Source organism: Passer montanus, unplaced genomic scaffold (genome assembly GCF_014805655.1).
Source record: "Passer montanus isolate IOZ18808 unplaced genomic scaffold, ASM1480565v1 scaffold123, whole genome shotgun sequence".
In the NCBI taxonomy this organism is placed as follows: Eukaryota; Metazoa; Chordata; class Aves; order Passeriformes; family Passeridae; genus Passer; species Passer montanus.
The window spans coordinates 515,283-543,016 of record NW_024359056.1 but is presented as its reverse complement, the minus strand read 5'-3'; the positions used below and the strand labels follow the sequence as shown (position 1 = coordinate 543,016).

Here is a 27,734-nt window from a genome sequence, read left to right as displayed (position 1 = left end):
ATGTCCCCAGGAGTGTTACCTGGGGACATCCCCTGATGTCACTTGTCTGTCCATTGGCTTTACAGCTGGCATAACCAGAGTTCAGGTGATTTTAGTCTCCAGGGCAGTGAGACTCATGGCTGAGCATGATGTGCAGCTCTGCTCCCTCTGCAAGCAGATCACACTTTACCTTGGACAAAAACCACATCATACTCAGAATTGCAGGGGTAACAGCACAAATCCCACTGGAAAATCCATGGTCCTGCCTCACTTTTTTCACAGCAATCCCTTACACAAACTGAGATCACAGCTTTTTAACAAACAGCCCTTTCCATGTCTGATGGACTCGTGTTTCATGTTTTTCTCACTCTTTTGGGCCACAGATCCACCCTGGAGCCTCTCTTGGAGAGGAGAATATCCACCTCTTCCAGAGCTGAGGAGCTGCCTGTGAAAGACGAGGGTGACAACAGGATTAGCAAACTCAAGAGGAAGGAGTGGAGCATTAGCAAGTCTCAGGTTATTGTGGAGAAGGAGCCAGAAACAGAACTGACTTCCAAAATGGTAAGAAACCCATCAGAATAATGACAGCAATAATAAAACCACAGCAGGAGCTGAGTGTTTCCACTGCTCTCAGCCATGCTGGTCAGGGGGAGCCTCATTAAACAGTGGGAGGGGTTCAAATACCAACAAGCCTCCGTCATCTGAGTAATTCTCTCTTTTTAATTTGGAAAATTCCTGTCACAGGCCCACTGCAGCCTGGCTGGAGGTGCTGAGCAGAGCTGAGCCCTGGGCTGCTCTCAGCACAAGGGCAGAGCCCTGTTTTGGTTGGAGCAAGGAGCCCCTGCTCAGATCCAGCTGCCCAGCCAGATGTTGAGCTGCTCTCGGGCAGCAGCACTCACAAATCAAATGTGAGCTGCAGAGCCCTTGGATGGATCAGGGAGTTGGGAGAAGGTGCCCTGGTGGTTCAGTCACCAGCTCTGGGAACCTGGCTCTGCCAGGCTGTGCTCTGCTGCAGGGCAGGGTGGGCACTGATGAGGAATAAACCAGGATGTGCCCCCCAGAGAGCTGGGATGAGGAGCAGAGCAGAGGCTGTTGGGCTTTAGGGCTCTCAGTGGGGTTCAGAGTGATCACCCAAAGCACAGGGATGAGTTTCAGCCACAGGCAGAGCTGTACAACCTTGGGGTGTTGTCCTGATGGAGGTAAAAACTGTGTCACACCCTGGGATGATGTCCTGATGGATGTAAAAACTGTGTTACACCCTGGGACATTGTCCTGATGGATGTAAAAAAACTGTTACACCCTGGGATGATGTCCTGATGGATGTAAAAACTGTGTTACACCTTGAAATATTGTCCTGATGGACACGATGGATGTAAAAACTGTGTTACACCTTGAAATATTGTCCTGATGGACATAAAAACTCTGTTGCACCCTTGGACATTGTCCTGATGGATGTAAAAGCTGTGTTACCTCCTGGGATAATGTCCTGATGGAAATAAAAACTGTGTTACGCCTTGAAATATTGTCCTGATGGACACAAAAATTGTGTTGCACCCTTGGACATTGTCCTGATGGATACAAAAATTGTGTTGCACCCTGGGACATTGTCCTGAAGGATGTAAAAACTGTGTTACCTCCTGTGATATTGTCTTGATGGATGTAAAAACTGTGTTACATCCTGGGATAATGTCCTGATGGAAATAAAAACTGTGTTACGCCTTGAAATATTGTCCTGATGGACACAAAAATTGTGTTGCACTCAGAGTCATCACCCAAAGCACAGGGATGAGTTTCAGCCACAGGCAGAGCTGTACAACCTTGGGGTGTTGTCCTGATGGAGGTAAAAACTGTGTCACACCCTGGGATGATGTCCTGATGGATGTAAAAACTGTGTTACACCTTGAAATATTGTCCTGATGGACACGAAAATTGTGTTGCACCCTTGGACATTGTCCTGATGGATACAAAAATTGTGTTGCACCCTGGGACATTGTCCTGAAGGATGTAAAAACTGTGTTACCTCCTGTGATATTGTCTTGATGGATGTAAAAACTGTGTTACATCCTGGGATAATGTCCTGATGGAAATAAAAACTGTGTTACACCTTGAAATACTGTCCTGATGGACACAAAAATTGTGTTGCACCCTTGGACATTGTCCTGATGGATACAAAAATTGTGTTACACCCAGGGACATTGTCCTGATGGATGTAAAAACTGTGCTACACCCTCAAGCTGAGAGAATTGGGCACCTGGGTATTTCAGTGCTCCTCATCTCACTGAGTTTGGTTGCTGATCTGATTTAGCTCAGGCTCATTTTTCACAGTAAGGAGAAACACAAATCCCTGTGTTTCCCTTTCCTCTCCCAAGTCCCAGCTGAATCTGGCAGGGACAGGTGATGCTGATCCATTTTCAGGAGTTCTCATCAGCTCTGAGGGATGCTGCCAGCACTTGGAGGCTGCAGAGTGTTTCTAAGAAGGAGATCTGTGGTGCCAGGGTGCTGTCACTGGTACTGACAGCATTTCCAGCCCAGGAAAACTGGGGTTGTGGATGTTGGAGCTGCAGGAGGCCTGGCCCTCTGCCTCTGGAATTGCTGTTGGATGAAATCCCCAATATCTCTGAAGAGAAGGAGCCATCCAGGGTTCCAGTCCTGCCTCAGGAAAAGCTGCTTTTATGGCTGCTCTGCTCCATGGCTCCCCAGTGAGAGCAGGAGGAGCACAGAGGGATTTTCTGGGCTCTGGACTGAGCTGTTTGGGAGCTGGAAAGCCAGAGGGAAGCAAAGACTGCCTGGGCTTTGTGTGCTACATCTGCCAGTGTGTGGTCCCTTCTGTGCAGAGAGAAATGCTGAGCTGCTCAGGGATGGAGAACTGACCTCTGAAAAAGAGTTTAATTACGTGTTTGGGTGACAGCCTGCTCTGGGAAGGAATGAACTAAGATTGGAAAGGACCCCAGCATTCCTGCACTGGACTTTTGGGGCCACACTGAGGTGGCCTCGTGGTTTGAATGAAGAGCACAAAGGATGTGACACTGGAAGGAGCTGGATGCAAATTCCCAAATGCAGAGGATTTGCTCTGTATATCCTAAAATAGACTCATTTCACAGCCCTCAGGAGCTGGAGGATACCAGCAGCCCTGACCAGCACCCAAAATTTTATTTATCTTTATTTCTTGGAAAGAGTTCACCTTCACTCCCCTCCAAAGTTATTCACAGAACTGCAGCAATTTTTCAGTGTGACATCTTCAAACTCTAATGAATACAATTAACTAATACATTAATAATACCATTAAAAGCAGTTTAGTGCTGCTCAGGAAGTGCCAGGGGAAGCTGGGCTGTGTCCTGGCAGCACACAGGGTGCCTTTGGCACGGGCAGGGCAGGGCAGGGCTTTCAGTCCTGTTCTCCTCTCTGTGCCTGTGTTTGTGACACTGACAGCTCTGATTTACCTGGCTGTGCTCAGCTCTCTGTGCCTGTGTTTGTGTCCCTGACAGCTCTGATTTACCTGGCTGTGCTCAGCTCTCTGTGCCTGTGTTTGTGTCACTGACAGCTCTGATTTACCTGGCTGTTCTCCTCTCTGTGCCTGTGTTTGTGTCACTGACAGCTCTGATTTACCTGGCTGTGCTCACCTCTCTGTGCCTGTGTTTGTGTCACGGACAGCTCTGATTTACCTGGCTGTGCTCACCTCTCTGTGCCTGTGTTTGTGTCACGGACAGCTCTGATTTACCTGGCTGTGCTCACCTCTCTGTGCCTGTGTTTGTGTCACGGACAGCTCTGATTTACCTGGCTGTGCTCACCTCTCTGTGCCTGTGTTTGTGTCACGGACAGCTCTGATTTACCTGGCTGTGCTCACCTCTCTGTGCCTGTGTTTGTGTCACGGACAGCTCTGATTTACCTGGCTGTGCTCACCTCTCTGTGCCTGTGTTTGTGTCACGGACAGCTCTGATTTACCTGGCTGTGCTCACCTCTCTGTGCCTGTGTTTGTGTCACGGACAGCTCTGATTTACCTGGCTGTGCTCACCTCTCTGTGCCTGTGTTTGTGTCACGGACAGCTCTGATTTACCTGGCTGTGCTCACCTCTCTGTGCCTGTGTTTGTGTCACGGACAGCTCTGATTTACCTGGCTGTGCTCACCTCTCTGTGCCTGTGTTTGTGTCACGGACAGCTCTGATTTACCTGGCTGTGCTCACCTCTCTGTGCCTGTGTTTGTGTCACGGACAGCTCTGATTTACCTGGCTGTGCTCACCTCTCTGTGCCTGTGTTTGTGTCACGGACAGCTCTGATTTACCTGGCTGTGCTCACCTCTCTGTGCCTGTGTTTGTGTCACGGACAGCTCTGATTTACCTGGCTGTGCTCACCTCTCTGTGCCTGTGTTTGTGTCACGGACAGCTCTGATTTACCTGGCTGTGCTCACCTCTCTGTGCCTGTGTTTGTGTCACGGACAGCTCTGATTTACCTGGCTGTGCTCACCTCTCTGTGCCTGTGTTTGTGTCACGGACAGCTCTGATTTACCTGGCTGTGCTCACCTCTCTGTGCCTGTGTTTGTGTCACGGACAGCTCTGATTTACCTGGCTGTGCTCACCTCTCTGTGCCTGTGTTTGTGTCACGGACAGCTCTGATTTACCTGGCTGTGCTCACCTCTCTGTGCCTGTGTTTGTGTCACGGACAGCTCTGATTTACCTGGCTGTGCTCACCTCTCTGTGCCTGTGTTTGTGTCACGGACAGCTCTGATTTACCTGGCTGTGCTCACCTCTCTGTGCCTGTGTTTGTGTCACGGACAGCTCTGATTTACCTGGCTGTGCTCACCTCTCTGTGCCTGTGTTTGTGTCACGGACAGCTCTGATTTACCTGGCTGTGCTCACCTCTCTGTGCCTGTGTTTGTGTCACGGACAGCTCTGATTTACCTGGCTGTGCTCACCTCTCTGTGCCTGTGTTTGTGTCACGGACAGCTCTGATTTACCTGGCTGTGCTCACCTCTCTGTGCCTGTGTTTGTGTCACGGACAGCTCTGATTTACCTGGCTGTGCTCACCTCTCTGTGCCTGTGTTTGTGTCACGGACAGCTCTGATTTACCTGGCTGTGCTCACCTCTCTGTGCCTGTGTTTGTGTCACGGACAGCTCTGATTTACCTGGCTGTGCTCACCTCTCTGTGCCTGTGTTTGTGTCACGGACAGCTCTGATTTACCTGGCTGTGCTCACCTCTCTGTGCCTGTGTTTGTGTCACGGACAGCTCTGATTTACCTGGCTGTGCTCACCTCTCTGTGCCTGTGTTTGTGTCACGGACAGCTCTGATTTACCTGGCTGTGCTCACCTCTCTGTGCCTGTGTTTGTGTCACGGACAGCTCTGATTTACCTGGCTGTGCTCACCTCTCTGTGCCTGTGTTTGTGTCACGGACAGCTCTGATTTACCTGGCTGTGCTCACCTCTCTGTGCCTGTGTTTGTGTCACGGACAGCTCTGATTTACCTGGCTGTGCTCACCTCTCTGTGCCTGTGTTTGTGTCACGGACAGCTCTGATTTACCTGGCTGTGCTCACCTCTCTGTGCCTGTGTTTGTGTCACGGACAGCTCTGATTTACCTGGCTGTGCTCACCTCTCTGTGCCTGTGTTTGTGTCACGGACAGCTCTGATTTACCTGGCTGTGCTCACCTCTCTGTGCCTGTGTTTGTGTCACGGACAGCTCTGATTTACCTGGCTGTGCTCACCTCTCTGTGCCTGTGTTTGTGTCACGGACAGCTCTGATTTACCTGGCTGTGCTCACCTCTCTGTGCCTGTGTTTGTGTCACGGACAGCTCTGATTTACCTGGCTGTGCTCACCTCTCTGTGCCTGTGTTTGTGTCACGGACAGCTCTGATTTACCTGGCTGTGCTCACCTCTCTGTGCCTGTGTTTGTGTCACGGACAGCTCTGATTTACCTGGCTGTGCTCACCTCTCTGTGCCTGTGTTTGTGTCACGGACAGCTCTGATTTACCTGGCTGTGCTCACCTCTCTGTGCCTGTGTTTGTGTCACGGACAGCTCTGATTTACCTGGCTGTGCTCACCTCTCTGTGCCTGTGTTTGTGTCACGGACAGCTCTGATTTACCTGGCTGTGCTCAGCTGTGTCTCTTTCCAGCAGGGCACGGCAGGGAAGGCACAGAGGCCCAAGAGTCTGCAGCTGGGGGACAACAGGCTGACCCTGCTGCCGGGCTCCTCGCTGCAGCAGTGCACCTGCAGCCCTCCCCCCATCACCCCCAAGACCCCCCGGACCCAGAGTAAGTCCTGTGCTGGGATGGGGTGGGGGTGGCTCTGTGCTTGCTGGGGGAGCACGCTGGGAGGGAGGAGCTGCTCCGAGTTCAGTCGCAGCTCGGGGCTCTTGGAAGTCTCAAAAATCAATATTTACTCCATGGAAATACATTTAAAAATGTACTGGAGGTCAGTGTTGCTGTTCCATGTTACAGACAGGGGTTTGGAGCACAAGCAGTGGGAGCTGGGCCCCAGCTGCTGCCTCTGGAGCCCCACTGTCCCCAGTGCATTCCAGGTGCCCTCTGCCTCAGTTTCCCAGGAAGACAGGGGTTATCATTTTTGTCAGATAACAGAATTTGGCTGTGGTATCAAAGATCAGATCTGTGGCTTGCACATCACTTGTTGAGGCAGTGCAAAACAGGAATTCCAGGGAACAGTTTCTGGGTTTCTCAGTTCCTTTCTTGTTTTCTCCTGTATTGACCTGGACAAGAAGGATGGGGAGGGACTTTTCACAGGAGTGTGGAGAGATGGGACACAGGGGAACAGTTTTAAACTGCCAGAGGGCAGGGTTAGATGGGATTTTTGGGGAGAAATGCCTCTCTGGGAGAGTGGGGAGGATGGAATTCCCAGAGCAGCTGTGGCTACCCCTGGATCCCTGGCAGTGCCCAAGGCCAGGCTGGAGCAGCCTGGGACAGTGGGAGGGGTCCCTGCCATGGCAGGGCTGGCACTGGATGGGATTTAAGGTCCTTCCTACCCCACCTGTCTCATGACTGAATTTTGGGCAGGTTTATGAAACCCTGGGGCAATCAGCACGTGCAGTCAGTGTAGCTGGCTGTGAATCACAGCCAGGTCTGCAGCAGCATCTCCATGGATCCCAGGAGGGCACTGCAGGGATCCCACGGTGTTTGTGATCAGCTCTGTGCCTAAATTATCAATGCAAGCCCTGAGGGGTCTGTTAATTAATGAACAGTAACTCCCATCACATGGCAGAGAGTTGTAGGAGAGCTTGCTCTGCTGCTTGGACATGCAGCTGTAAATGTTCCACCTGAAGGAGATGGAATTTCTTTTCAAGAATTAACAAAAGGAATAATTTCAAAGGTTTCAAAAATATGGTGAATGTAAAAGAGCACAATAATCTGATCTTGGAAAAGAAGAGGGGAAAAAAGCCCTTTCTTGTATATTCAGGAAGTTCTGTAGTTAATTGTGCAGCACATTTAAATGTGGCCTAAGGTAAAAATAAAAATCCCTGGGCAGTTCCACCCCTAGAACTGGCTGGCTGCTGCATTTCCCAGTCTGCTGCTCTTTTTTGAGAGGAACAGAAGTTCCTGGGTAGGACCTGGCTGTCCTTACGTGGGTATCAAGTAAGAATCCAGGGCAGATAATGATCTAAACTGGCATGAAATTGTCCTGAGAGGATGAAAACAAAAAAAAATCCTTCCAGGGCAAGGGATGAGTTGGGGAGACAACCAGAAACAAATTCAGGAACTCTGTGAAGAAAAATCTGTGAAAGGAATGGAAAACCTCTCTCTTCTCCTTAGCAAGGGTTTAATTGCTGGAATCCTCTGAAGTTTGGGTTTTATCTCCTCATCAGCTGGAGTTAAAATCAAAGTGGGTTCTGAGGGGCAGCCCCAGGAGCGCTCCAGAAGCGCTGATGGAAGCAGTTTGCTGCTCCCTGGGGCAGCTCAGAGCCCTTGGGGGAAGGGGAAACTGCTCAGGGCATTGGGGGACTGAGCTGGGACCCAGCACATGCAGGCAGGCTGTGCTGGGGCAGGGAGCTGCTCACAGATGGAAACCACAGGGCATTTCATGAACCTGCCTTAAAATCTGTGTGCAACCCCATTTCCCCTTCTCACCTTTCTTATTTGTTCTTTTTTTATTATTATTCTTATTTGTTCTTATTTTTTCCCTTGTTTTTTGTTCTTTCTCCCCTGATTGTTGTTGTTTGCAGGCTCCCCCTCCCTTCAGGCTGATGGATTGGCCACACCACCCCCCCCTCCACCCAAAAGCAAACCCTACGAGAGCAGCACCCCCAGGAACTCGGTGGAGGTGAGGAAATGGGGGCTGGCAGCTCTTTGGAGAGCAGCTTTGGAGCAGGAGGCACCCGTGGAACTGTCCAAGCTGATCTTAGGGTGGTGCTGCTTGAAACCTGTCTCATCATTTCACTGCTTCACTCCCTGAACCACAAAAGAAGGAAAAAAGGGTTTTTGCTTCAGGAGAAGGCAGTGGAGTGCAGGGCCTTTATTTATTTTTTTTCCAAGTGGGAGTTGTGTTGTCCTTGGTCAGGAAAAAAGTGTGTGGGGGTGGGAAGAGATATGGAAAACACAGCAGCAGCAAAAGTTTCAAAAACATGATCAGCCTAAAATACTGCAATAATTTGGGCTGAAAAGAAGTGTGGGGGGAAATCACAATTTTCAGAGGTCTCCAGTGTCTCCTTCTAAGCTTCAGCTAGGCAGAAACTGATTTTTCAAGCCATCAGTGACTTTTAAAAGCCTGTATTTAAATCCTGCCCTTTGTCTCCATTCCATGGAGTGATTTTCTTGTAGGAATATCAAGCTGGCCCTTTGTCAGTGCTGTACCACTGATGTTTCTCTCACCTTGGTGTCTCCAGGCTGTTTGGAATCCCTCACATGCAAATACTGTGTCAGAATCGTTTCACCTGCCCCTGAAATGAAGGTGCTGGTGGTGCCAGACTAATTCCTGAGCAGTGGGAAGCAAGAAAGGATCTTTTTGTGACTGAGAGAGGGATGGTGCTGGGTTCCCAAAACCTGTCAGGAGTTACATTTTGCAATTGGGAGGGAGGGATGTCTTCCCCAGTCTGGTTTACAGAGAGGATTTGGGAGCACCTGAGTGACATAAACTGGGCTTTGTCCAAAAAGAATTTGAAGAGGGATCACACTTAACTGCTTTAGCAGCATGGGAAGACAAGAAAACACTGAATTCTGTTGTGACACTGGAATAAAGCCTTGAAATATGGGATCAGGGGAAAGTTTTTCTTCTTTGCCCTTCATTTGGCTGGAAGTGAGCGTGGCTGCTGTGCCCAGCAGAGACCCCAGCTCCAGGGAAGCTGTGGAGTCACTGATCAGGAGGATTAATAAAAGAGCCTCCTTCCCTTGAGTCTTGTAAGGAAACTAATTACTGCCATGTCCTGGCCTGCAGTGTCCCCCTGGCTGGCAGCCAGAGGGAAAGGATTCACAGGCTGTAAAGGGAGATTGGGGAGGGTTTTCTGAAGGGTTTTGTTAGTTTGCTGTTGCAAAGTTGGGTCTGTCTTCCTTTGGTTAAAACAATCCTGAAATGTTGAGTTTTGGCTGGGAAATGATGAACCACACAAGCTTCTCACTCTCCTGGCCTTTCCCATCTCATTTATTTACAGGATGCCCCTTAAAACAGGCAGAGACAACATGAATCCCCCTCAGTGCAGATTTCTGCAAGAGCAGAAACGCCCTCCGAGCCCCTCTGCAGGCAGGCAGGATGTGGCTTGTTTAATTACAGCTGCCCTTGCTCCCATGTTAGGGTGTAAAAGTTTGCATTCTGCTTTGAACACATTTTACATCCTTTTGGGGCAGTTCAGCCAGCCAGCAGGAGAAAAAGCTGAATTTTGAAACCTGGAAGGAAATGGGTTTGTTGCCATTTTACTGGTCACCAAAAGGAGGGATAAATGCTGAAGCTGGCTGCAGAAGCAATTAAAGTCTATCCTAGGCCTGCTCTAGCAAGTAAAACATTTCAGCTTCTGCTGTCTCCTGGGGACCTGTCCTTGTTTGGCCCTGTCACGTGGAGCTGAGGCTGAGCTCCAGGGTTTGCTCCATCACCACTTTTTGGGTTTCTCACTGGTGAAGCACAGCGTTCTCCACTGTCCAGCAATGGTTTGATTTTGTGTTTCCATCTCCTCAGGTTGCTCCACCGCTGCCCAGCAGGCGTGAGGCCAAGCCTCCCCCTCCACCCCCCAAGGCCAGGAAATCCAGCGTGGTGTCCTCGGAGCCGGGGCTGCCCTGAGGGCTGGGCTCTCAGCCACCCCTGGCTGCTGCCTTTCCAGCCAGCCTGGGATCTCCCCTGCACCTCTTCCCCTGGGAAATACCTTCCCACCTTTCCTGGGAAAGGCCACAAAGGAGACGTGGCTGGGGCTGGACTCCCTCCCCTGTGTTTGCCTGAGCAGTGCTGGCACACGAATCCCGACGTCTCCCTGCTGGAATTCTTCTCTCTCCTGGTCCTCTCTGTCCCAAGTTTGTCACTGCTGCAATCCCAGTGTAACTGGGAACCCTGGCTGATCTCACTGGTGGTGTCACTGCAGGCCACTGGAGTTTCCTGGGGCAGGGTCTCTGCCCAGCTTGTGCTTGGTCTGGTACAAGATCTCATTTTGTGCTTTTTAATGGGGTGGAAAAAATCCCTCCTGTGAATGTTGGAGATGACAGAAGCTGCACTTTGGCCAGAGCTGGACTGGTACCCCCTGACTGACACCAGGGCTGGCCTGGCACCACCTGCACTGGTACCAGGGCTGGCCTGGCACCACCTGCACTGGTACCAGGGCTGGACTGGCACCACCTGCACTGGTACCAGGGCTTTAATGGTACCAGTTCCATAAGCAGCTTGTGGCCTGTTTATTTATCATCAATGTTGATGAAGATTTTGCTTTCTCTTTCAGGAAACAATTTTGTTTGATCATTCTGTCATTTAGCTTCTGATTATCTTGTAGAAGTTGGGAAGAGCCACTAAAACCCTGCTGAGGGTGTTGCTCACAGCAGGAAATACAGTTATTGTTGGCTGGGGGTTCACGGGCCATTATTGTGCTCCCCTGACTGAAGTGGGTTTCTGACCTTACTGAAAAACCAAAGTTTGTTAAACCTGATGAAAAGTTTCCTCAGCATAGGCTTTCTCAGGGAAAACCAAACCCAACAAAAAGCACCCACAGGAGAGCTTTGCTCAGACTGAAGTTGCCATTTTCTTTTGTCCTTCCCAATTCTTTTGACACTGGTGCGACTGCAGGAGTTGCTGTGCTGCCTGCCCAGCTCTGAAAGCACATTGTCCTCATCCCAGAGTCATCCCAGATTGCCATCAGCTCCAGCTTGGAGCTGCTCTGGAGGTGGCACTGCAGTCACATCCCATCCACCCCCAGCCTGACTGCTGCTTGCACTTCCAGCTGTCTCCGGGCTGCTGCTTCTCAGGGGAGATCTTGGGACTCTTCTGGACACCCTGGCCAGCTTTGCCCCTCTCTGGGGCATTGTGGGACATGTCAGCTCCTCCTTGTGTTCCTGGACACAGACACTGCTTGACTTGAAAGCCGCTGGCTTTTCTTGCCTTTCCATTTTCTGTGCCCTCTCCCTCCCGCTGCCTCCCTGCTGTGCTCACACCCCCCGGGATCCTCTCAAAGTTCCCTTCAAAAGCAGCTTTTTGTCTGGGCTGGGAGTTCTGCTTCAGGCACAACAACAGGATGTGGTCTGAGGTGTCTGCAGTGCATCTTAACAGCACCTACTGTTACTGCAGTGCCTTTCCCCACTCTGCAGCTGCCTCTGCCCTCAGTCCTGGCTGCTTTTCAGGCAGGCTGGGTTTAACTCCTTGAGTGGATCAGCAGGAGCAGAGGAGGGGTCCCAGGAATGGTTTCCCTGGTGTGGGCAAGCAGACTGAGCTGTCAGGTTTGGGTGTTCTGGTTCTAAGTGACTTTGGGGTCCCCTTTTCCAGCCTTTTTGTTCTGCCTTAGCAGCATTAACATATGTACATACCTTTTGCATCCAGGTTTTTTCCTGTAGAAGGAAAACTCCATGCAGAAAACACTCACAGGAGGAGGTCTGACCCTGGGAAGAGTTTTTCAGCTGATCTTTAACCAGCTTTCTGCTCTTTTACTCTGGGAGATTTGGCTCTGGCTGCATTTTGCAGTTACAGACCAGGATTTTGAGCAGAATCTTTGGCAAGTCGGTGGTGAATTATCCCTCCCTTCCTTCCCTGCCTTGGGCAGTGCAGCTGCCACCTTCAGCTCTGCTCTGCCTTGAAATTGCTCCTCTCACCTTAAACCTCACCTGGGTTTGCTGCTCACGAGTTCAGGCTTCTCCTCTCCCTCCCTGAGCCTGCCCAGGTGGGCACTGGGATGGGCACTGGGATGGGCACCCTCTGAACTGGGAGGAGAGGAGCAGCTGACACTGAACAGTTCAGAGCAAGTTTTCCCTTGCCAGGGCATTTTGGGCATTTTCACTGGCAAATTTGCCAGAAAGGGCACTAAATTTGGTTCTTTGGGTTTTTCCTTTCTCAACAATATTTATGTTCTAGAGTTTGTGAACTTGTCCCACTCCTGCTCCTTCTGGCAGTGTCCCCAGACTGGGCTCCAGTTCTCTTACCTGGCTGATAAAAGCTGGCATCTCTGGCTCAGAGGTGCAGGATGAAATTTCTGTTCTGTGCCCAAATGATTCAGGGCTTTGGGGGAAAAAATAATCCAAGTGTCAGATTTTTAAAGGCAATTGTGTGAGGAGGAACAGGGCATTCAACTGATTTTCAGTAAGTGGATTTAAGTGCCCACTCTTGGGAGAAATCTCACCAGAACCATGATTTTTGAAGTGTTTGCTCTTTGCTTGGGTACCTGCCTGACTTGAGTTGTGAGATTTCATTTTCAGAGGCAATTTAAGGTGTCTCTACCTTGTTTTTTTACACAAGAATCATCTCTTCAGGTGGACTGGGTGCTTTAGGAAGTGCCTCTGATGTGTTTTCAGCTGGAGGGTTTAAAGTGGGAATAGGACAGTCCATAATGATGATCTCTGCACACCACAAATGCCAGCAGTTTCTGCCAATTCATGGTTTTGAATAAAATCTCAGAGTTCAAACATCCAGTCTGCAGAGGAGACAAAACCTGATCCTGTTTCAGAGCCAAGCTCTTCAAAGCTGCTGTGAAATTTCAAGTCTTCGAGGATTTCAGTTTTTCTCCTTTGGAGAAATGTGCTCAACACTTGTTTTCTGGAGCTTTTAATTAAAATTTGTCGTGCTGTGATAAATTCCTTTAAAAATATGGCAGGCTCTAATCCACATCAGGGGCAGAGGGGAGCAGCAGCTTTGCTTTCAGTGGATTACTGGATTAGGAAAGGACACAGATTCCAGGGAGAGCTCTGTCATCTGCAGTGGCACAGAGCTCCAGGATGGATATGCAGGGCTCGTTTTGGCTCCTGCATCCCATCAAGTCCCTGCTCCCAGCCCAGGCTTTGCTCCACACTCACACTGAGTTGCACTTGCAGTGACAACGCCCCAGATTTTCCTCTCCTTATTTATTTTTACCATTGTAAATGGAAATAATAACTTTAAATCTGTAATTTAACTAATTTTTTTTATAGTGAAAACATTCCTGACCTGCTTCTCCTACCTTCTTTGGATTAATTTTATTTTAATTAAAAACCTAATTTTAATGTTGCAGACCAAATCCTGTGGTGGACCAGGGTAAGCTTTTCCAAAGACTACAGCAGGGAGGAAAAATAAATAATGTGATTTTGTGGCTGTTCAAAAGCACCAGGTTCACCTGATTTTTCTTTCTGAACATTAATTAAAGCACTTTGAGGACAGTTTGGGCACTACAGAGGTTACTCAAAGGAGGTGTAAATCCATTTTTCAGGTCCATGTGGTGCTGGTTTGTATTTTTAGGCAGAGGTGGAGGTGCCTCAGCAGCTCCAAAGTTCACCCCAATGTACATTTGAATATTTTTTCTCACTGTGGTATTACAAAGGTTAAATCACTCTAAACCCTGGGACATATTCGTTGTGAATTCAGGAGGATTTGGGTGTTGTGGAAGGAGTTTTTGTGTGTTCTGGGATCCTGGATTGGTGGTTTCGGTGCAAATCCACTTTTGCAGACTGCAAGTACAATGTTTGGGGTTTTTTCAGTCTTTTGCAACTGAATCAGTAAAAAATACAGCTTTAAAATGGCTGTGGAGAGAGCAGCAGCTCTCTGGGTGAACGCCACATGATTCACTAAATCTGTAAAGTAAGGTGTACACATTTTTGTGGGTTTTTTAAATGCAATGATTGTTGTAAAGTTTGTAAATACATTTTTAAAATAAATGTAGTTTTTATGACTGAACCAGAAAAAAGAGCAGTAAAAGTCTTTCTTCCATGGACCGCTGGTGGACAGGGGAGTTAATTCCAAAAGGGAATTTATTCTTTTATCAAAGTTTCCTTGCTGTTTTACCCAGAGGGGAGTGAGATGAGGCCAAGGTTTTGTCTGGATATGTGAAACAAAAGTTGTCACATCCAAATTGTCCCTGCAGGACTCAAAGCAGACCCCTCTCTGCTGCTCCCACTCTGGACTGGGAAGTGTTCTCTTCTGCATAAATCCAATCATCTACACAACAATTTTCCACTGTTTTAATGCAATTTCAGAATATTTATTCACATATTCATCCAAGCAAAGACCATTTGAGGAGGAATGTCTTTTAACACAATTTTGAAACCTCACTCTGGCTCTGCGGCTCCATTTCACTCTGGAAATTTTTAAACCTTCTTTCTTCTGCCTTCTCCCTCCACCAGCCTCTCCTGTAACCACACACCAATTTCCAGGTTGAAAGAGCAGAAATGACTTTGAGGATGGAATTTTCAGGTGCTAAAATACCACCGAGGTGATGCCCTGGGGTGGTTTGGATGGAGATGAGCTGGGTGAATGTCTGGGGCTTTGTTCCCTGAAGTGCCTCAGGGAGGGGGAATTTTGTGCTCCCTCCCACCTTCCCCAGGAAATGATGATAATTGGAGTTTTTCCACGGGGTGCAACATTTCCAGCCACTCCCCTTTTTTCCCCTGTTTGATATTCCTTTAGCCCCACCAGGAATGTGTTGGGTTGGAAAAGCTGGGTGTGGGCAAAGCTCATTTGTTTTCAGTGTTATTAAGCAGCAAGAAATGAGAAGTTCCTGAGCAAACCTCAGGATCTGCTGGGGTTTGCTCCTTTCAGCTCTGCCAAGACAGGCCAGGTTTCCCTCAGCGAGCCAGAAAGGACTCATTTCAAATATCCTGGTAATTATTCTGGTGTGTTTTCCTGCATAACATCATCTCTTGCAGTAAAAAAAATACTTAACTATAGTAAATTACTGCTGCTGGCTCTTCACTGTGCAGGCAATGCTGCTGGAAGTCATGGGCCACAGTTCCAGTACACGTTCAGTACAAATAGGATTCAAGATGAGCTAAAATCCTATTTATCTAGGTAGTTTCTGCATGGAATCCAGTGGAATGCAGGCTCTGCATTAGTGTTCCTGATTTTATGAGCCCTGGCTCCTCAGTGAGCCTGGAGGGGCTTTCAAGCACTCCGAGCTTTGGGGTTTGGCTTCAGCTTTGCAGTAGAGATGGAGCTTTTGGGATGGCCAGGGATGTCCCAGGAGGTGGTGCCCATCTGGCCCCATCAGGGCGTTGCAGGGTTGGTGACAAAGCCCATTTTTGCCTGAGAAGGCTCCGTGTGTGTCGGTGCACCCAGCTGTGAGCTCTGTGCTGTGCAGCAGCTCCTGGAAATGCAGTTCCCAGCCTGGGCACCCTGGGAGCAGCAGCTGCCATCTGGCTGTGCCTGCAGCAGCTGGGACAGGACAGGGACAGGGATGGACAGGGACTGGGACAGGGACAGGGACAGGGACAGGGACAGGGACAGCCCTGGGACAGGGACAGGGACAGCCCTGGGACAGGGAAAGGGACAGCCCTGGGACAGCAGCCAGGGTGCTGTGGCTTTGCAGGGAGCCCAGGAGGACTGGGCTTGATCTGGGTTAACTCGGGCAGGAAATGTCCTGCTACAAGGGGAGCTTTGGCATGATGGATCCCTGTCCTGGGAAGGGTGCAGGTGACAGTGAGGGACCCCTGCAGGTAATTTTGGTCCAGTGGGAGGTGTCCTGCCCCTGGGACAGGGGGATTTTAGGTCCCTTCCAGCCCAAACCATCCTGGGATTCACAAGAAGGGCAGAGCCAGTATTTCCTCATGTGAGCTAAACTTTACTCCCTCTTCCTCCTGCACCACCTTTTTTCCCTCCCCTCATGTATCTTCTTTAAATCTTCCCATAGCGATGACAGAAGAAGCACATTACTCACCATGGCTTCCTTCAGATCCCTGATCCTGGGGTTCTGCTGCGAGCCTGGGCACTCACTCTGCTGCACCTCCTCTAATTTTTCCATTTCGTTTGGAATCTGGATTGGGAAAGTGACACAAGGAAGTGACACAACCCTCAGGAAGGGAGAAGGCAGATTTTTCTGCCCAAAGCAGCTCTACCCCACTCACAGATGGAGGTGAAACTCCACAACTGAATTTGTGTAGTGGAGTGTTCCACCACACTCCTGAAATTCACCTTTTCCTCACGAGCCCCAGGATGCTGAAATGAGGAGGAACTCACATTAAATATTGATGGGAAAAGAGGGGAAAACCACTGCTGGACACAACCTTCCACATGTGTTTTGTCATTTCATTGCTGAGCATCCACCACATGCAAATTGCCAAAATGCTAAGGGAAGTGGAGGAATTGTCATAAAATAAGACATCAGAATGCTGGAATTTAGGGAAAGGATGAAATCAGATTTAACCTGGACCTCAGAGCCCCATCTCTCCCTTGGAGCTGGCTGCCCAAATTATTCCACAATGCTCCAGTGAAAGTTCAGAGAGATTTTACACACAGTAATTATGAATTTATTTTTTTTTCCTCCACACAATAGTTTTACTTCTGCCAGCTGCAATGTGCTGTTCTTTGTGCCAGGCTGACAAATGTCACCTCGCCCCTTATTTTCCAAATCCTGCTTCAACCAACGTGTTTGTCCCCAGATCTGGGGGTGTCTGGGGGACAGACAGGTGCAGAGGGGAGCCTTTGCCACCTTTTTGGCTGCATTTTTGCAGGCCAGGGTTGTTTCCCAGGGCAGGACCCACCTCCTGGAACGGTCCCAGCAGGACCTGGGCGCTCCTCTTGCCCCCTGGCTGGAGCCCGAAGGACCAGTGCTGGGCCAGGCACAGCCCCACGGCCAGCACACACAGCAGGACACTGGCCACCATCCTCCTGGGCTGCTCCATCCTGGGGGAGACAAAAAAACCACCTGGCTGGTCAGAAAGGCATCGCAGCTCCATTTGTACCGTGCAGAGCGGGGAAAACGAGGATTTCTGGGTCACAGAATTATGGAATGTGCTGAGCTGGGAGGGATTCCCGAGGGTGATGGAATTCCAGCTCCAAAAATCCCACCCTGTGCCTGCTCCAGTTCTGATCTGCACCTCCTGGGCAGGAGCCCCAGCTGGGTTTGCAGCCTCTCAAAGTGTGGATCAGCTCACTTGAAAGAGACTGGACATCTGAAAAATTTGGATGAAGATCTAAATTAGGATTTCTGAGTTCCAGCATGTGTGGACCTCAAAGGTTGCATTCCCTGCTGGTGTTTGGCAGATGTGTTCAGCTGGTTTCTGCTCTGATGTCCCTGCTCCTTAAAACCTGCCCTTTGCAGTCTCTTCTATTTTTTTTAATAGGAGCATCTGTAAGCGCTGGATAAATAAAAAGGGAACGTGGGATGTTGTTCCAGCACATTACCTGAGAGGTTGTGGAGTAAGTCCAGCTCTTCTCCTCTGGAAAATGTCTGTAAATGTGCTCTCAGCTCACTTTTTATACCCAAGGACCCCAGTGCCACCCCGTTCCCAGCAGGAGACTTCTTCCACCTCTCCCTCCCAGGCTGCAATTTTGGTGGTACTGTTACAGTGGCTGTCATGCTCACAAGTAAAGCCCATAATTGGGACACCCCGGTGCAGCAATTAAATTCAGCTCTTTTCTCTAAAACCCATAAAAGTAACAGCTTTGCTTTTGCGAGGTTGTAAATCCCACTTTGGGATCCAGATGATCCTGCTGGGAAATGCAGGAGCTTTCCTGTCAGTCAGTTCTGGTTCCTTCAGTGAAAGTTCTTGGGTGAGTCTGAATTTGTTGAAGGTGTGAAATGGGTGAGGAATTGAGCTCAGTCTTTAAGAATCCTGGAATGTTTTGGGTTGGAAAAGACCTTTAATACCTTTAATTCATCTATTTCCACCCCTGCCATGGGCAGAGACACCTTCCCCTGTCCCAGGGTGCTCCAAGCCCCACCCAGCCTGGCCAGGGACACTGCCAGGGATGGGGAATCTATGCAACACCTCATGCCCATCTTCATTTGTATCAGGCATGAAGGAAACAACCCTTCAGTGCTCAAACAGGAGCCTGTGGTTGCACAAGTGCCCAGAGCACTTTGATATCCTCCTCCTGAATATTTAACTTCAGGTGCCTTGGTGTTTGCTCTGTAAATGCCAGGTGGGATTAAACTGGATGGGCTGGAGTGATGATTGTAAATGTGCTTTGGGGGCACAGGGGAGTCTCTGGATCCCCAAATCCTTTTTAGAAGGGCCTGGACTGACAGGGACAAGGGGGAATGGGTTTAAACTGACAACAGAGAAGGTTTAGGTCAGGAAGAAATATATTTGGGCTTATATTAGAACAAATTCCTCTCTGTGAGGGCAGGGAGGGGCTGGGATGGAGTTCCCAGAGCAGCTGTGGCTGCCCCTGGAGCCCTGGCAGTGCCCAAGGCCAGGCTGGGCAGGGCTGGGAGCAGCCTGGGACAGGGGAAGGTGTTGGGGATGGAATTGATGGAAATGATCCTTAAGGCCTCTTCCAACCCAAACCATTCCATGAGTCCCTGTTTTTCAATCTTGAGAGTTTGTGCACTGCGGGTTTATAAGGATTTATTTGGATGCAGGAGTTCAATTCCCTATTTTTGAGTGCAGGAATTGTATTTTCCCCACTTGCCCGCTCCTCTGCCTTGCTGTGCACTGCTCTGTGCCACCTGAACGTCCGGTGGAACTTTAATGGATTAAAGTAATTTAAGAAGTCCCTAATTGAGGGAGGCTTTGGTGACTCTTGGCAGTCACTCTTGCTGCCAGGGCTCCTCCCAGCCCCGAGCTCTGGCTCACTGCTCCAGCTGGGTTCAGAGCAGAAAGGCTCCTGCTCCTCTGCTGGGCACCTGGAGGCACCAGGGACTTTCCTGTGCTGGGAACCTCCTTCCTTCCCTGGTGAGCCTTGCAAGAATGAGCTCATTTAAAGGTGAAAGCAGTGGGACACGTAGAGCTCAGCCCAGTCAGTGCAGCTCGCTCACACACGGACCCTGGCTCTGAGAGCCTGCCCTGAGCTGCTGGGAACAGCTTGTTCTCCACAGCTTTCTGCTGCAGCCACAGCAATTGCACTTTTGTGACCCTTGGGTCCCTTCCAGCTCAGGATATTCCATGATTCTCTGACTATTCTGCCTCCAACTATTTTAGTAAGCAAATATGAAGGGTGGGGACGAAAAGGCTGAGAAGTCTTGGAGGGGAATGACAAACCAAAACCAATCCCAGGCAAATTCTCCCAATGAATGGCTCAGAACCCCCACAAGCACAGTTGTTTTTCCAACAGGTATTTTATACTTAAAACTAAAAAACTCTTGCTCTTCTCACACAAACCAGGTAAGATTTGGGTTTTTAAATTAAAATGAAGACAACCAAGCCACTTTTTTCTTTCACACTTTTTATTAATGCAACTTAAATTAGCTGGAACCTGCAAATTCTGCACAGGGCTCTTTACACAGCTCTGTCCTGGCAAAAGAGGTACCTAAAATCCAGCTGTGAATGATGGTGCCACATGCTGTGATTATTCCATAGTGCTTCAGTGAAAGTTCAGAGATTTTATACACAGTGATTATGAAAATATAGATATATATATATATATTTTTCCATACAATAGTTTACTTCTGCCAGCTACAAAATATGATAAAGAAAAATAATTCATTTGTTTCTCTAGCCCTAGGAATCTTCTACTGCAACAGACACAACATTCCCACTGAAAGCTATGAGGTGTGAGAAAGGACTCCAAAATCCCACTGTAATAGTTCCCTGGAATCTACAGATCATTTCTCCAAGGATATAGTGTTGTCCTAGAGCTTGATCCAGAGGGATCTGCAGGAAATAATCCCAATTCTGAACCTCGTGGCTCTGGGATTTTGAGCCTTGAAAGTTCACTCAGTCACTCAGTGACTTGCCTGAGTCAAAGGAACTTGGAAAGGAGGGAGAATCCTGCAGTTCCCCCCAAACACATCCTTTGCTGACCCTCAACCATCTCTGATCCTCCCAGACTGGTGGCAAAGCAGCATTTTTGTAACAACAACTGAGACAAGACGACAGAAATTGCACTGCAAGGGAGAGACAACCCCCTGAAGAACTGTGGAACTCCAGCTCCCGTGGGCCTCAGCTGGGATCCACTGGTTCTTATTCCTCCTTTGTATTTCTACAGTAACAGCTTGATTTCCTTAAATTCAAGGTTAGTTTTAACTTTGGGGTGGTTTAAGCATCTGAGGTAAGTTCTTGATGCACCTTCTTTCTTTTTTTTGGTATAGTTTCTTCATGTGCTTTTTGATTGTGTGTAAAATAAAGGTGGTGTGAGCTGAGAACTCTGTGGATCCTACAGGGAAGCAGCTCCTCACCCACATCAGGGCTGCTGAGGCCTCTGCCCTGCACAGCTCCCCACACAAGCAGCTCCAGCTGTCCCTGCACAGGCACTGCAGGTGTGGGAGGGCACGGAGGGCACCTGGCCCAGGATGCTTTACAGCCACCTGAAGCAGCCAAACAGAAGAGGAAGACCCAGCTGGGAAAAGGACGATGCCCAGGGAGCCTTCAGGGAGTCTTTGCATAGTACATGGAGGGGAAACAGGGGAAGATTCACCTGCTGAGGTCATGAGGGGAGGGCAGAGCACGAGCTGGGGCCCCTCTGCCTCTCTGCTTTGGTGCCAGCTCTGTACTTTCCTCTCTGCATTGAATTCACCACCAAGGGTGAGAACACTGCAGGAACTCCAGCCTGCAGTGGTCAGGACATGTGAAAGCAGGATTTTTGTCACCAGCTGTGACTGACAGTGCACCTCCACACTCATTTGGAGAGGATTAATTAAAGATATCCAATTTCTGAGCAGGGATGTTCCCATCAGCTTCCACCCCAGCAGAGACCTGAGCAGCCCCTGGGACACTGAGCCACCCCTGGCATGGATCCAGACTGCAAATACACCTGTAAACCTCAACTTGGTTGCTACTGTACAGGAGTAACATTTTCTATTCATATTGCAGCTACAGATTTAATAAATAGAATTGCATATATTGTGCTTTATATATTAAAATGCATTCCAAAGTGAGGCAATGCTAAACAATGAAACCATTGAACCTTTCCCCCCCAAACCAGCCACATTCTCTGATTCCAGCACCAGCTCACTTCCTCACTCTGCTCACAGAGGTACAAACTCTGCTGGTACCTCTGAAAACAAAAATTCCCTCCCCAAAAGTGATCAAAAAGAGTTTACCTAGGCACTACTGCAAATGTAAGGTGGCTAACAACCATGACTTTAACTCAGGAAGGGGAGGAGTGAAGCAAGTCACGATGAATGTTTGGATTCCTTCCTCTTCAGCGTGTCCTGGCCCCTATCTGACACTCTGGGACATGTGCAGGGGTGTCAGCATCTCCTCAAAGATGGCTCCTTTCACGTTAGATCCCCTCAAATTTGCTTCTTGTAGGTCACAACCTGACAGATCACAATTCTGAAGGGGAAAGGGAAAATAATGTTAACTGAATAAAGACAGAACTCTGTTCAAAAGTTTAACTCCCCTTAGCTCCATGTAACTTTGCAGCAGGAGAAAAGCCAGCAACCCCCCAAATTCCCATCTTTCTGCCCACATCCATATATTTATATTTCCATTTGTGTCCAGGAAATGATGCTATCTCACCTCCAGGTCAGTGCCTGCCAGCGTGGCTCCTCGCAGGTTGCAGTTCTTGAGTTTGGCGTTTTTCAGCGTGGCCACCCGGAGGTTAATCCCGGTCATCTGACTGCCCTCCATGTCCACACCCTTCAGGTTGGCCCCTGCAACACACCCAGAAATGCAGCAGCTCCAGGAGCTGCTTCCCAAGAGCTGGGAGAAGCCAAGGCAGAACTGGGAATTCAGTGATTATTTGGCAGAACCAGCCCAGAGTTGTGGGCTCTTCCCATGGACTGCACAAACACAGCTGAGCTTTTGCCACATAAATGTACAGGCACAGGGCTGATTCCAGGGAATAATTAACAGGCAAAAACTTACCTTCCAAATTAGCTTTAAGGCCTGATGGATCTTCAAAGTTGCAGCCTTTCAGGGATGCTCCCTCTGCGTTGGAACACAACATCTTCACCCCCTGCAGGTTTGCACACTGGCAGAGACAGGATGTGAGTCACGAGGGTGTCAAGATAAATACCAGAAACCAGCATTAGACAGATTTAAATTCTGCATTGCAACTGCACCCCCCAAATCACAACCCCCTGTTACTGTGACGGAGTGTGGCAGCACTGGAAGTGGGACAGTAAAAAAAAACAACTTGGGAAACTTGATTTTTTTTGTTCCAATTCCTGCTTTTTGAGACAAGTGCAGGCAGCCCAGGCTGCCCAGGGTGCAGCACGCTTACATCCAGCACGGATCCAGAGAGGTCAGCTCTCTCCAGGTTGGCACAGCACAGGTTGGCATGGGCCAGGTTGCAGCGGCTCAGATTGGCCATCTTGAAGTTGATGTAGCGAAGATCCAGGCGGGAAAGGTCAGCTCCACTGAAATTCAGACCCTGCAAAAGCCAGTGAACACCCCCAAAACGGTCACAGAAGGGAAGGGGGAGGTCTGGATGCAAAAGAATTAAAAGGAACACGTCTGGGTAGTTGTGTATATAAATCCATGCAGATAAACAGATGTACTGAAACACTTCCAGTACCTGCAGGGGCTGATAAAAAGATGGCAGATACTTTTTATATGGACAGAGAACGCCAGGACAAGGGGCAATGGATTTGGAGATCAGGTTTAGATGGGATATTGGGAAGGAATTCCTCCCTGTGAGGGTGGGGAGGGGCTGGGATGGAATTCCCAGAGCAGCTGAGGCTGCCCCATCCCTGGAAGCATCCAAGGCCAGGCTGAGCAGCCTGGGACAGGGGAAGGTTCCCTGCCCATGGCAGATTGGAACAAGATTATCCTTAAGGTCCCTTCAACCCAACCATTCCACGGTCCTAGACAAACATACACTCACAAGATCATTACTCTGTTACATAACACCATGAAATGTAAATAAATGCAAAGCTCTCAAGATTTGGGTATTTCCCTAAAACAGGCTGTGGTTTTAAACTGTAAGAGGGCAGGGGTGGATCAGGTGTTAGGAAGCAATTCCCGGAGTTTTTTGGAGACAAAGGCTGAGCTCCCTCACCTGGCAGCGCAGCTCGGACTTGGTGGGCGTGGCCAGCAGGAAGCGCACGAACTCCTTCCGAGAGATGGGAGAGTGATCCTCAGCCGGCTGGGAGTTCTGGGGACAGGGACAGGGACAGCACTGAGCCACATGTTCCCTGGCTGAGAGAGGAGAGTGATCCTCAGCCGGCTGGGAGTTCTGGGGACAGGGACAGGGACAGCACTGAGCCACACACCCCCTGGCTGAGAGAGGAGAGTGATCCTCAGCCGGCTGGGAGTTCTGGGGACAGGGACAGGGAAAGGGACAGCACTGAGCCACACACCCCCTGGCTGAGAGAGGAGAGTGATCCTCAGCCGGCTGGGAGTTCTGGGGACAGGGACAGGGACAGCACTGAGCCACACACCCCCTGGCCCAGCAGCAGTGCATCAGGGCTTACAAACAGCAAGGTACCTTAATAGCAACTTCCAGGTGTTCAATGAGGGAGTCGATCCCAAAAAACCTGGCTTCTTCCAGAACCCCTACAAACAAAGCAGTGCTGGTTATTCCAGGGAATTGCTGCACCCTGCTCTCCCCTTACTGGAGCACACACACACATTCTACTGGATGTAACTGGGGAGAGAGAAAAGGTTTGCTTGCAGCTAAAAGGAAAAACATAACTCAGACACATTTCCAACACCAGCATTAGGTTAAAGAGATCAACTCCAGAATTCCAGATATTAATCCAGTATGGATTTTTAATGCTCCAAAGAGAAATAACCAGCCTAGCCTCATTAAAGCAAGCACACGGAGCTGCACTGCTGAGAATAAATCCACCAAAGGAAAACTCCCAACCACGAGGATGAGCACACAAAGCTCCCCCTGGCTTCACCACGGGCAAAGCTTTAATTCCAAGGAGGAGTAATGCAGGAGATGTCAGACAGGCAATACCTACCTAGCAAATTAATGCCATCATTTACAATGAGCTGTCCGTGACGCAAATAGTTCAAAATGGGCTCAAAATACTCGGGACTGCGGTCAATGAGGAAAGCTCCTCTAGGATCTTGCTTATTCCCCCAAGCATCTGTTTCCACAACATATATATATATAAAATTACTTTTGATGTAGTAATAGAAGAGCATTTGCTTCAGTTTTCAGAGTTTTTTATTACCAAAGGGGACTGGAATAGCAAACATTCCACTTGGAAGGGCGGTTCGGAGAGAGAAGGAAGGAAAAGAGGAGTGGGGGGAAAAATCAGCTTCAAATGAACTTGTTCCTGTTCTGAATAACTGAATTTTTACCACACACAAAAGAATCCTGGCTAGGATAAAAGCAGCACTGAAATTCTAGTCTGACTGTCTCCCCAAGGCTGCCTCGTGCAGTTTGCTCATTGGCTCTGCTGACAAAACTGGGGAAGATGCAACGAGATGAAAACCTCAAATCAAATAAACAAACCAAGGACCCAAACCACTCACAAAGGATGGGAGCTGTACTTGCAGCTTGTGAGGCAGATGATCAACATTAGGTGGTGAGATGATAAACAGAGAGAAATAAAGTTTTACAAAATAATTCCCTGTCCTGCTCTGGTACTTCAACATACTTTGGATATTTTACTTTATGAACAAGAGCCTCAGCTTGACAGTGACTTTTGCCTACTTTGCTCATTTATTACTTAAAAATAATAAAGTTCATCTCAACACACTCACCTTTGTCTTTGAACATGTGTGCCAACATACTGTCAGGTTCTTTGTTAACCAAAGTGCTCCTAGAAAACAAAAGCAGCCCAGATTTACCTTTCCTTCATCTGTAAATGTTTAAGAATTAATTTCTTGCAAAACTGTGGTGCCAAATACAAAATCCAGAGAAAGCTTCAGGGGTCAAAGACCTCCTGCTTCACAGTAAGTTACTTTTTAAGGTATTTTGCTTTATTGAAATGAAGCTTTGGAAGTTTTTGAAGACCATTTTTACCGGGTGGTGGTGAAATATCTGCCTCCCACATTGAGAGTCAGCCAGTCTGTGTGGGACCCTGTCAGCTCCTCCTGAGCTCTCCCATCAGTCTGAGGATCTGCAGAGAACAAAGAAAGAAATTACTGGAAAATTTGTTAATATTCTTTAATTACAAAGAGACATCTTCTGAAAACACCACAAAATGAAATCTTAGGTTTATATGAAAGCAAAACAAACTGTATTAAATAAAAGGTTAGTGATAAGAATGACAGACTCACCAATGAAGGGCTCCCCTTCGCAGACAAACAAAACATCATCATCCCTGAGACACAAGGGGCAGAGGGAAGAGAAAAAGAAGGTTAATCATAATTTATTGTTCTTCTAATTGACAGTGGAACCTCTCCTGATTCTTTCAGGTAAATTATGACCAGTGGCCATTAGCTGGAAGTTCTGTATCTGGTTTTTATCTGTATTTTGCAGGTTCTACTGGACTGGAATGGACTGACTTCAGAGATTTTACCTGCAGCAGCCAGGTAGGGACCATTTGTGTAACCAATTAATTCTTACAAAACAGCTGCTTTTCTCCCCAGTCTGGGACTATTGTGGGAAGCCAAAGTACTGCCAGAATTTGTCTCCTTTATAAAAACCCCCCATTCCAGGGCTGACTGAAACAGTGGGGATTTCATGGCACAAACACTGCCCTGGAAACAACACAGGAGGAGGTGAAAAGGCCTCAAGCACAGCTTGTATCAAGCTCTGAATCAATCAATGGTTTGAAGTTAAAAAGACATGAAAGGACCTTTGGGCATCCTGGCTGGAATGATCACATCTGGTTTTGGGCAAGCACTGGCTATGGCTTAAGCAGGATTAACAGGTTAGTCTCTTAATCCCCAGGCCTGATTTGCCTTTTCCTGGCTGCTCCTCACCTAATCAAAGCAATATCATCAATGAGCCCCCCTTTGCCGTTGTACACGCTGGTGGCTTTTATCCCAAGCTTGCTGCTGGCCACAGAGAGCAAATCCGAGAGAGTCCCATACACAGCCACGACCTGGGGCAGGAGAGAGCAGAGGAGGCTGTGAATCAAAACAAACCCAGGCAACCTGTGTATCAAGCTCTGAATCAATCAATGGTTTGAAGTTAAAAAGACATGAAAGGACCTTTGGGCATCCTGGCTGGAATGATCACATCTGGTTTTGGGCAAGCACTGGCTATGGCTTAAGCAGGATTAACAGGTTAGTCTCTTAATCCCCAGGCCTGATTTGCCTTTTCCTGGCTGCTCCTCACCTAATCAAAGCAATATCATCAATGAGCCCCCCTTTGCCGTTGTACACGCTGGTGGCTTTTATCCCAAGCTTGTTGCTGGCCACAGAGAGCAAATCCGAGAGAGTCCCATACACAGCCACGACCTGGGGCAGGAGAGAGCAGAGGAGGCTGTGAATCAAAACAAACCTAAAGATCTGCCACTTCAGATGTAGCAGGGCTGTCAGGAGCAAAATCCGTGTGGATCTGGGGCAGGAAAGAAGGGAAAAGACCAGCTTTGGTGTTGGAACACAAAACCAGGGGGCTTCACAGCTCCCACCAAAGCTCACTGCAACAGCAGGGAGGGAACAAACGCTGGTGCTGCAGGAATATCATTTATTTCTCTAAAACATTGCTACTTGCTCTGCCCCAAGGCTCTCCCAAATGTACTTCGCAAGGATTAAAGGAAGGGATGTGAGCTGTCTGCAGCCAGGCTGTGGATGGAAAATCGGGCTCACAACACAATTCACCACAGCTGCAAGGCTGCAATGCTGTCACATGAACCCCTGCACTCCAGGCCCGCCTGGAAAGAGCGGGATCATGGGCAGGATTAATGGAATTAATAATTAATACACGTTAAAGCACAAACACATCGCCGTCTCCACTCGGAATGTGGATGGCAACACCCAGATCACAGTGGAACTGCATCCCGGGGCCTTTTCCTCTGCCGGACAAGCTCTGCTTGGGCCTAAAAGTCCCTATTTCCAGCCTTGACGCGATTTTAGCGAGGTTTTAATCCACCAAACGCGGTTATTCCCAGCGTACCCTCCCGCAGGGTCCAACCCCCAGAGCCCTCATCCCACAGCCTGACACAGCAGCCGGACGCGACTCCCTAAAGGCTCCCAGCGCCTCCACCCGCGACAAATGCCCGCCTGCGGCGACCCCCAGCAGGGGCAGGGAGGGGGCCCGGCGGTGTCCCGGGCAGGGCCCGGCCCGGCCCGGCCTCACCTTCCCGTTGCGGGCGCTGCCGTTGACGAACAGCGTCACCCGCCTCATGCTGCGCCCGCCGCCGCGCCGACACCCGGAAGGGGCGGCCGCTGACGGGCAGGCCTCACTGCCAATCAGCGCCGCGCTGCGCCGCGCATCTGCCCAATGGGCAGTGAGGAGGCGGGGCAAAGCCGGGGCGGCAGCCAATCGCGACCAGAAGAAGAGCCCGT

At 49.1% G+C, this 27,734-nt stretch overlaps 3 protein-coding genes across 5 annotated transcripts in view; 1 reads left to right on the top strand and 2 right to left on the bottom strand.

The window, feature by feature from the left end:
* Positions 1–14,239, top strand: part of DOCK5 (dedicator of cytokinesis 5) — an 81,033-nt gene extending 66,794 nt beyond the window's left edge. The window contains 4 exon segments of the mRNA XM_039698364.1: positions 363–540; positions 6,080–6,218; positions 8,138–8,235; positions 10,078–14,239. Coding sequence (XP_039554298.1) covers positions 363–540; positions 6,080–6,218; positions 8,138–8,235; positions 10,078–10,179 — 517 coding nt within the window. The 3' untranslated portion in view covers positions 10,180–14,239.
* GNRH1 (gonadotropin releasing hormone 1) lies at positions 8,247–17,686 on the bottom strand. 3 transcript variants are annotated; one of them, XM_039698361.1, is made up of 4 exons: positions 17,671–17,686; positions 17,028–17,169; positions 16,205–16,300; positions 15,469–15,702 (listed from the first exon to the last, which is right to left on the bottom strand). In XM_039698361.1, the coding sequence occupies exons 2-4, from the start codon at positions 17,166–17,168 to the stop codon at positions 15,535–15,537; spliced, it is 405 nt and encodes a 134-aa protein (XP_039554295.1). In that variant the 5' UTR covers position 17,169; positions 17,671–17,686; the 3' UTR covers positions 15,469–15,534. The 3 variants fall into 3 exon arrangements, with proteins under 3 accessions (XP_039554297.1, XP_039554296.1, XP_039554295.1); XM_039698363.1 differs by lacking the exons at positions 15,469–15,702; positions 17,671–17,686 and adding an exon at positions 8,247–8,363 and having other exon boundaries at positions 17,028–17,180; XM_039698362.1 differs by lacking the exons at positions 15,469–15,702; positions 17,671–17,686 and adding an exon at positions 14,515–14,681 and having other exon boundaries at positions 17,028–17,180.
* A 1,953-nt stretch (positions 17,687–19,639) lies between these two features.
* Positions 19,640–27,652, bottom strand: KCTD9 (potassium channel tetramerization domain containing 9). Its single transcript, XM_039698374.1, has 12 exons — positions 27,526–27,652; positions 26,563–26,684; positions 25,557–25,600; positions 25,300–25,396; positions 25,038–25,096; positions 24,287–24,415; positions 23,806–23,873; positions 23,377–23,472; positions 22,600–22,749; positions 22,242–22,347; positions 21,894–22,027; positions 19,640–21,707 (listed from the first exon to the last, which is right to left on the bottom strand). The coding sequence occupies exons 1-12, from the start codon at positions 27,571–27,573 to the stop codon at positions 21,591–21,593; spliced, it is 1,170 nt and encodes a 389-aa protein (XP_039554308.1). The 5' UTR covers positions 27,574–27,652; the 3' UTR covers positions 19,640–21,590.
* Between the last annotated feature and the right edge of the window lie 82 nt (positions 27,653–27,734).

Bases quoted from the DNA above. Each gene is read 5' to 3' on its own strand.
- GNRH1 (XM_039698361.1), bottom strand. From the start codon at position 17,168: ATGGAGCAGCCCAGGAGGATGGTGGCCAGTGTCCTGCTGTGTGTGCTG. The intron at 16,301-17,027 runs GTGGGTCCTGCC...TTCCCAATCCAG, and splicing joins TGCTGGGACCGTTCCAGGAG to ATTCCAAACGAAATGGAAAA. The intron at 15,703-16,204 runs GTGAGTAATGTG...GTCCTGTCCCAG, and splicing joins GGGATCTGAAGGAAGCCATG to CTGCTGCAGGCACAGCCAGA.
- KCTD9 (XM_039698374.1), bottom strand. From the start codon at position 27,573: ATGAGGCGGGTGACGCTGTTCGTCAACGGCAGCGCCCGCAACGGGAAG. The intron at 26,685-27,525 runs GTGAGGCCGGGC...CTCCTGCCCCAG, and splicing joins GCAGCGCCCGCAACGGGAAG to GTCGTGGCTGTGTATGGGAC. The intron at 23,874-24,286 runs GTAGGTATTGCC...CTTTGTTTGTAG, and splicing joins TGATGGCATTAATTTGCTAG to GGGTTCTGGAAGAAGCCAGG.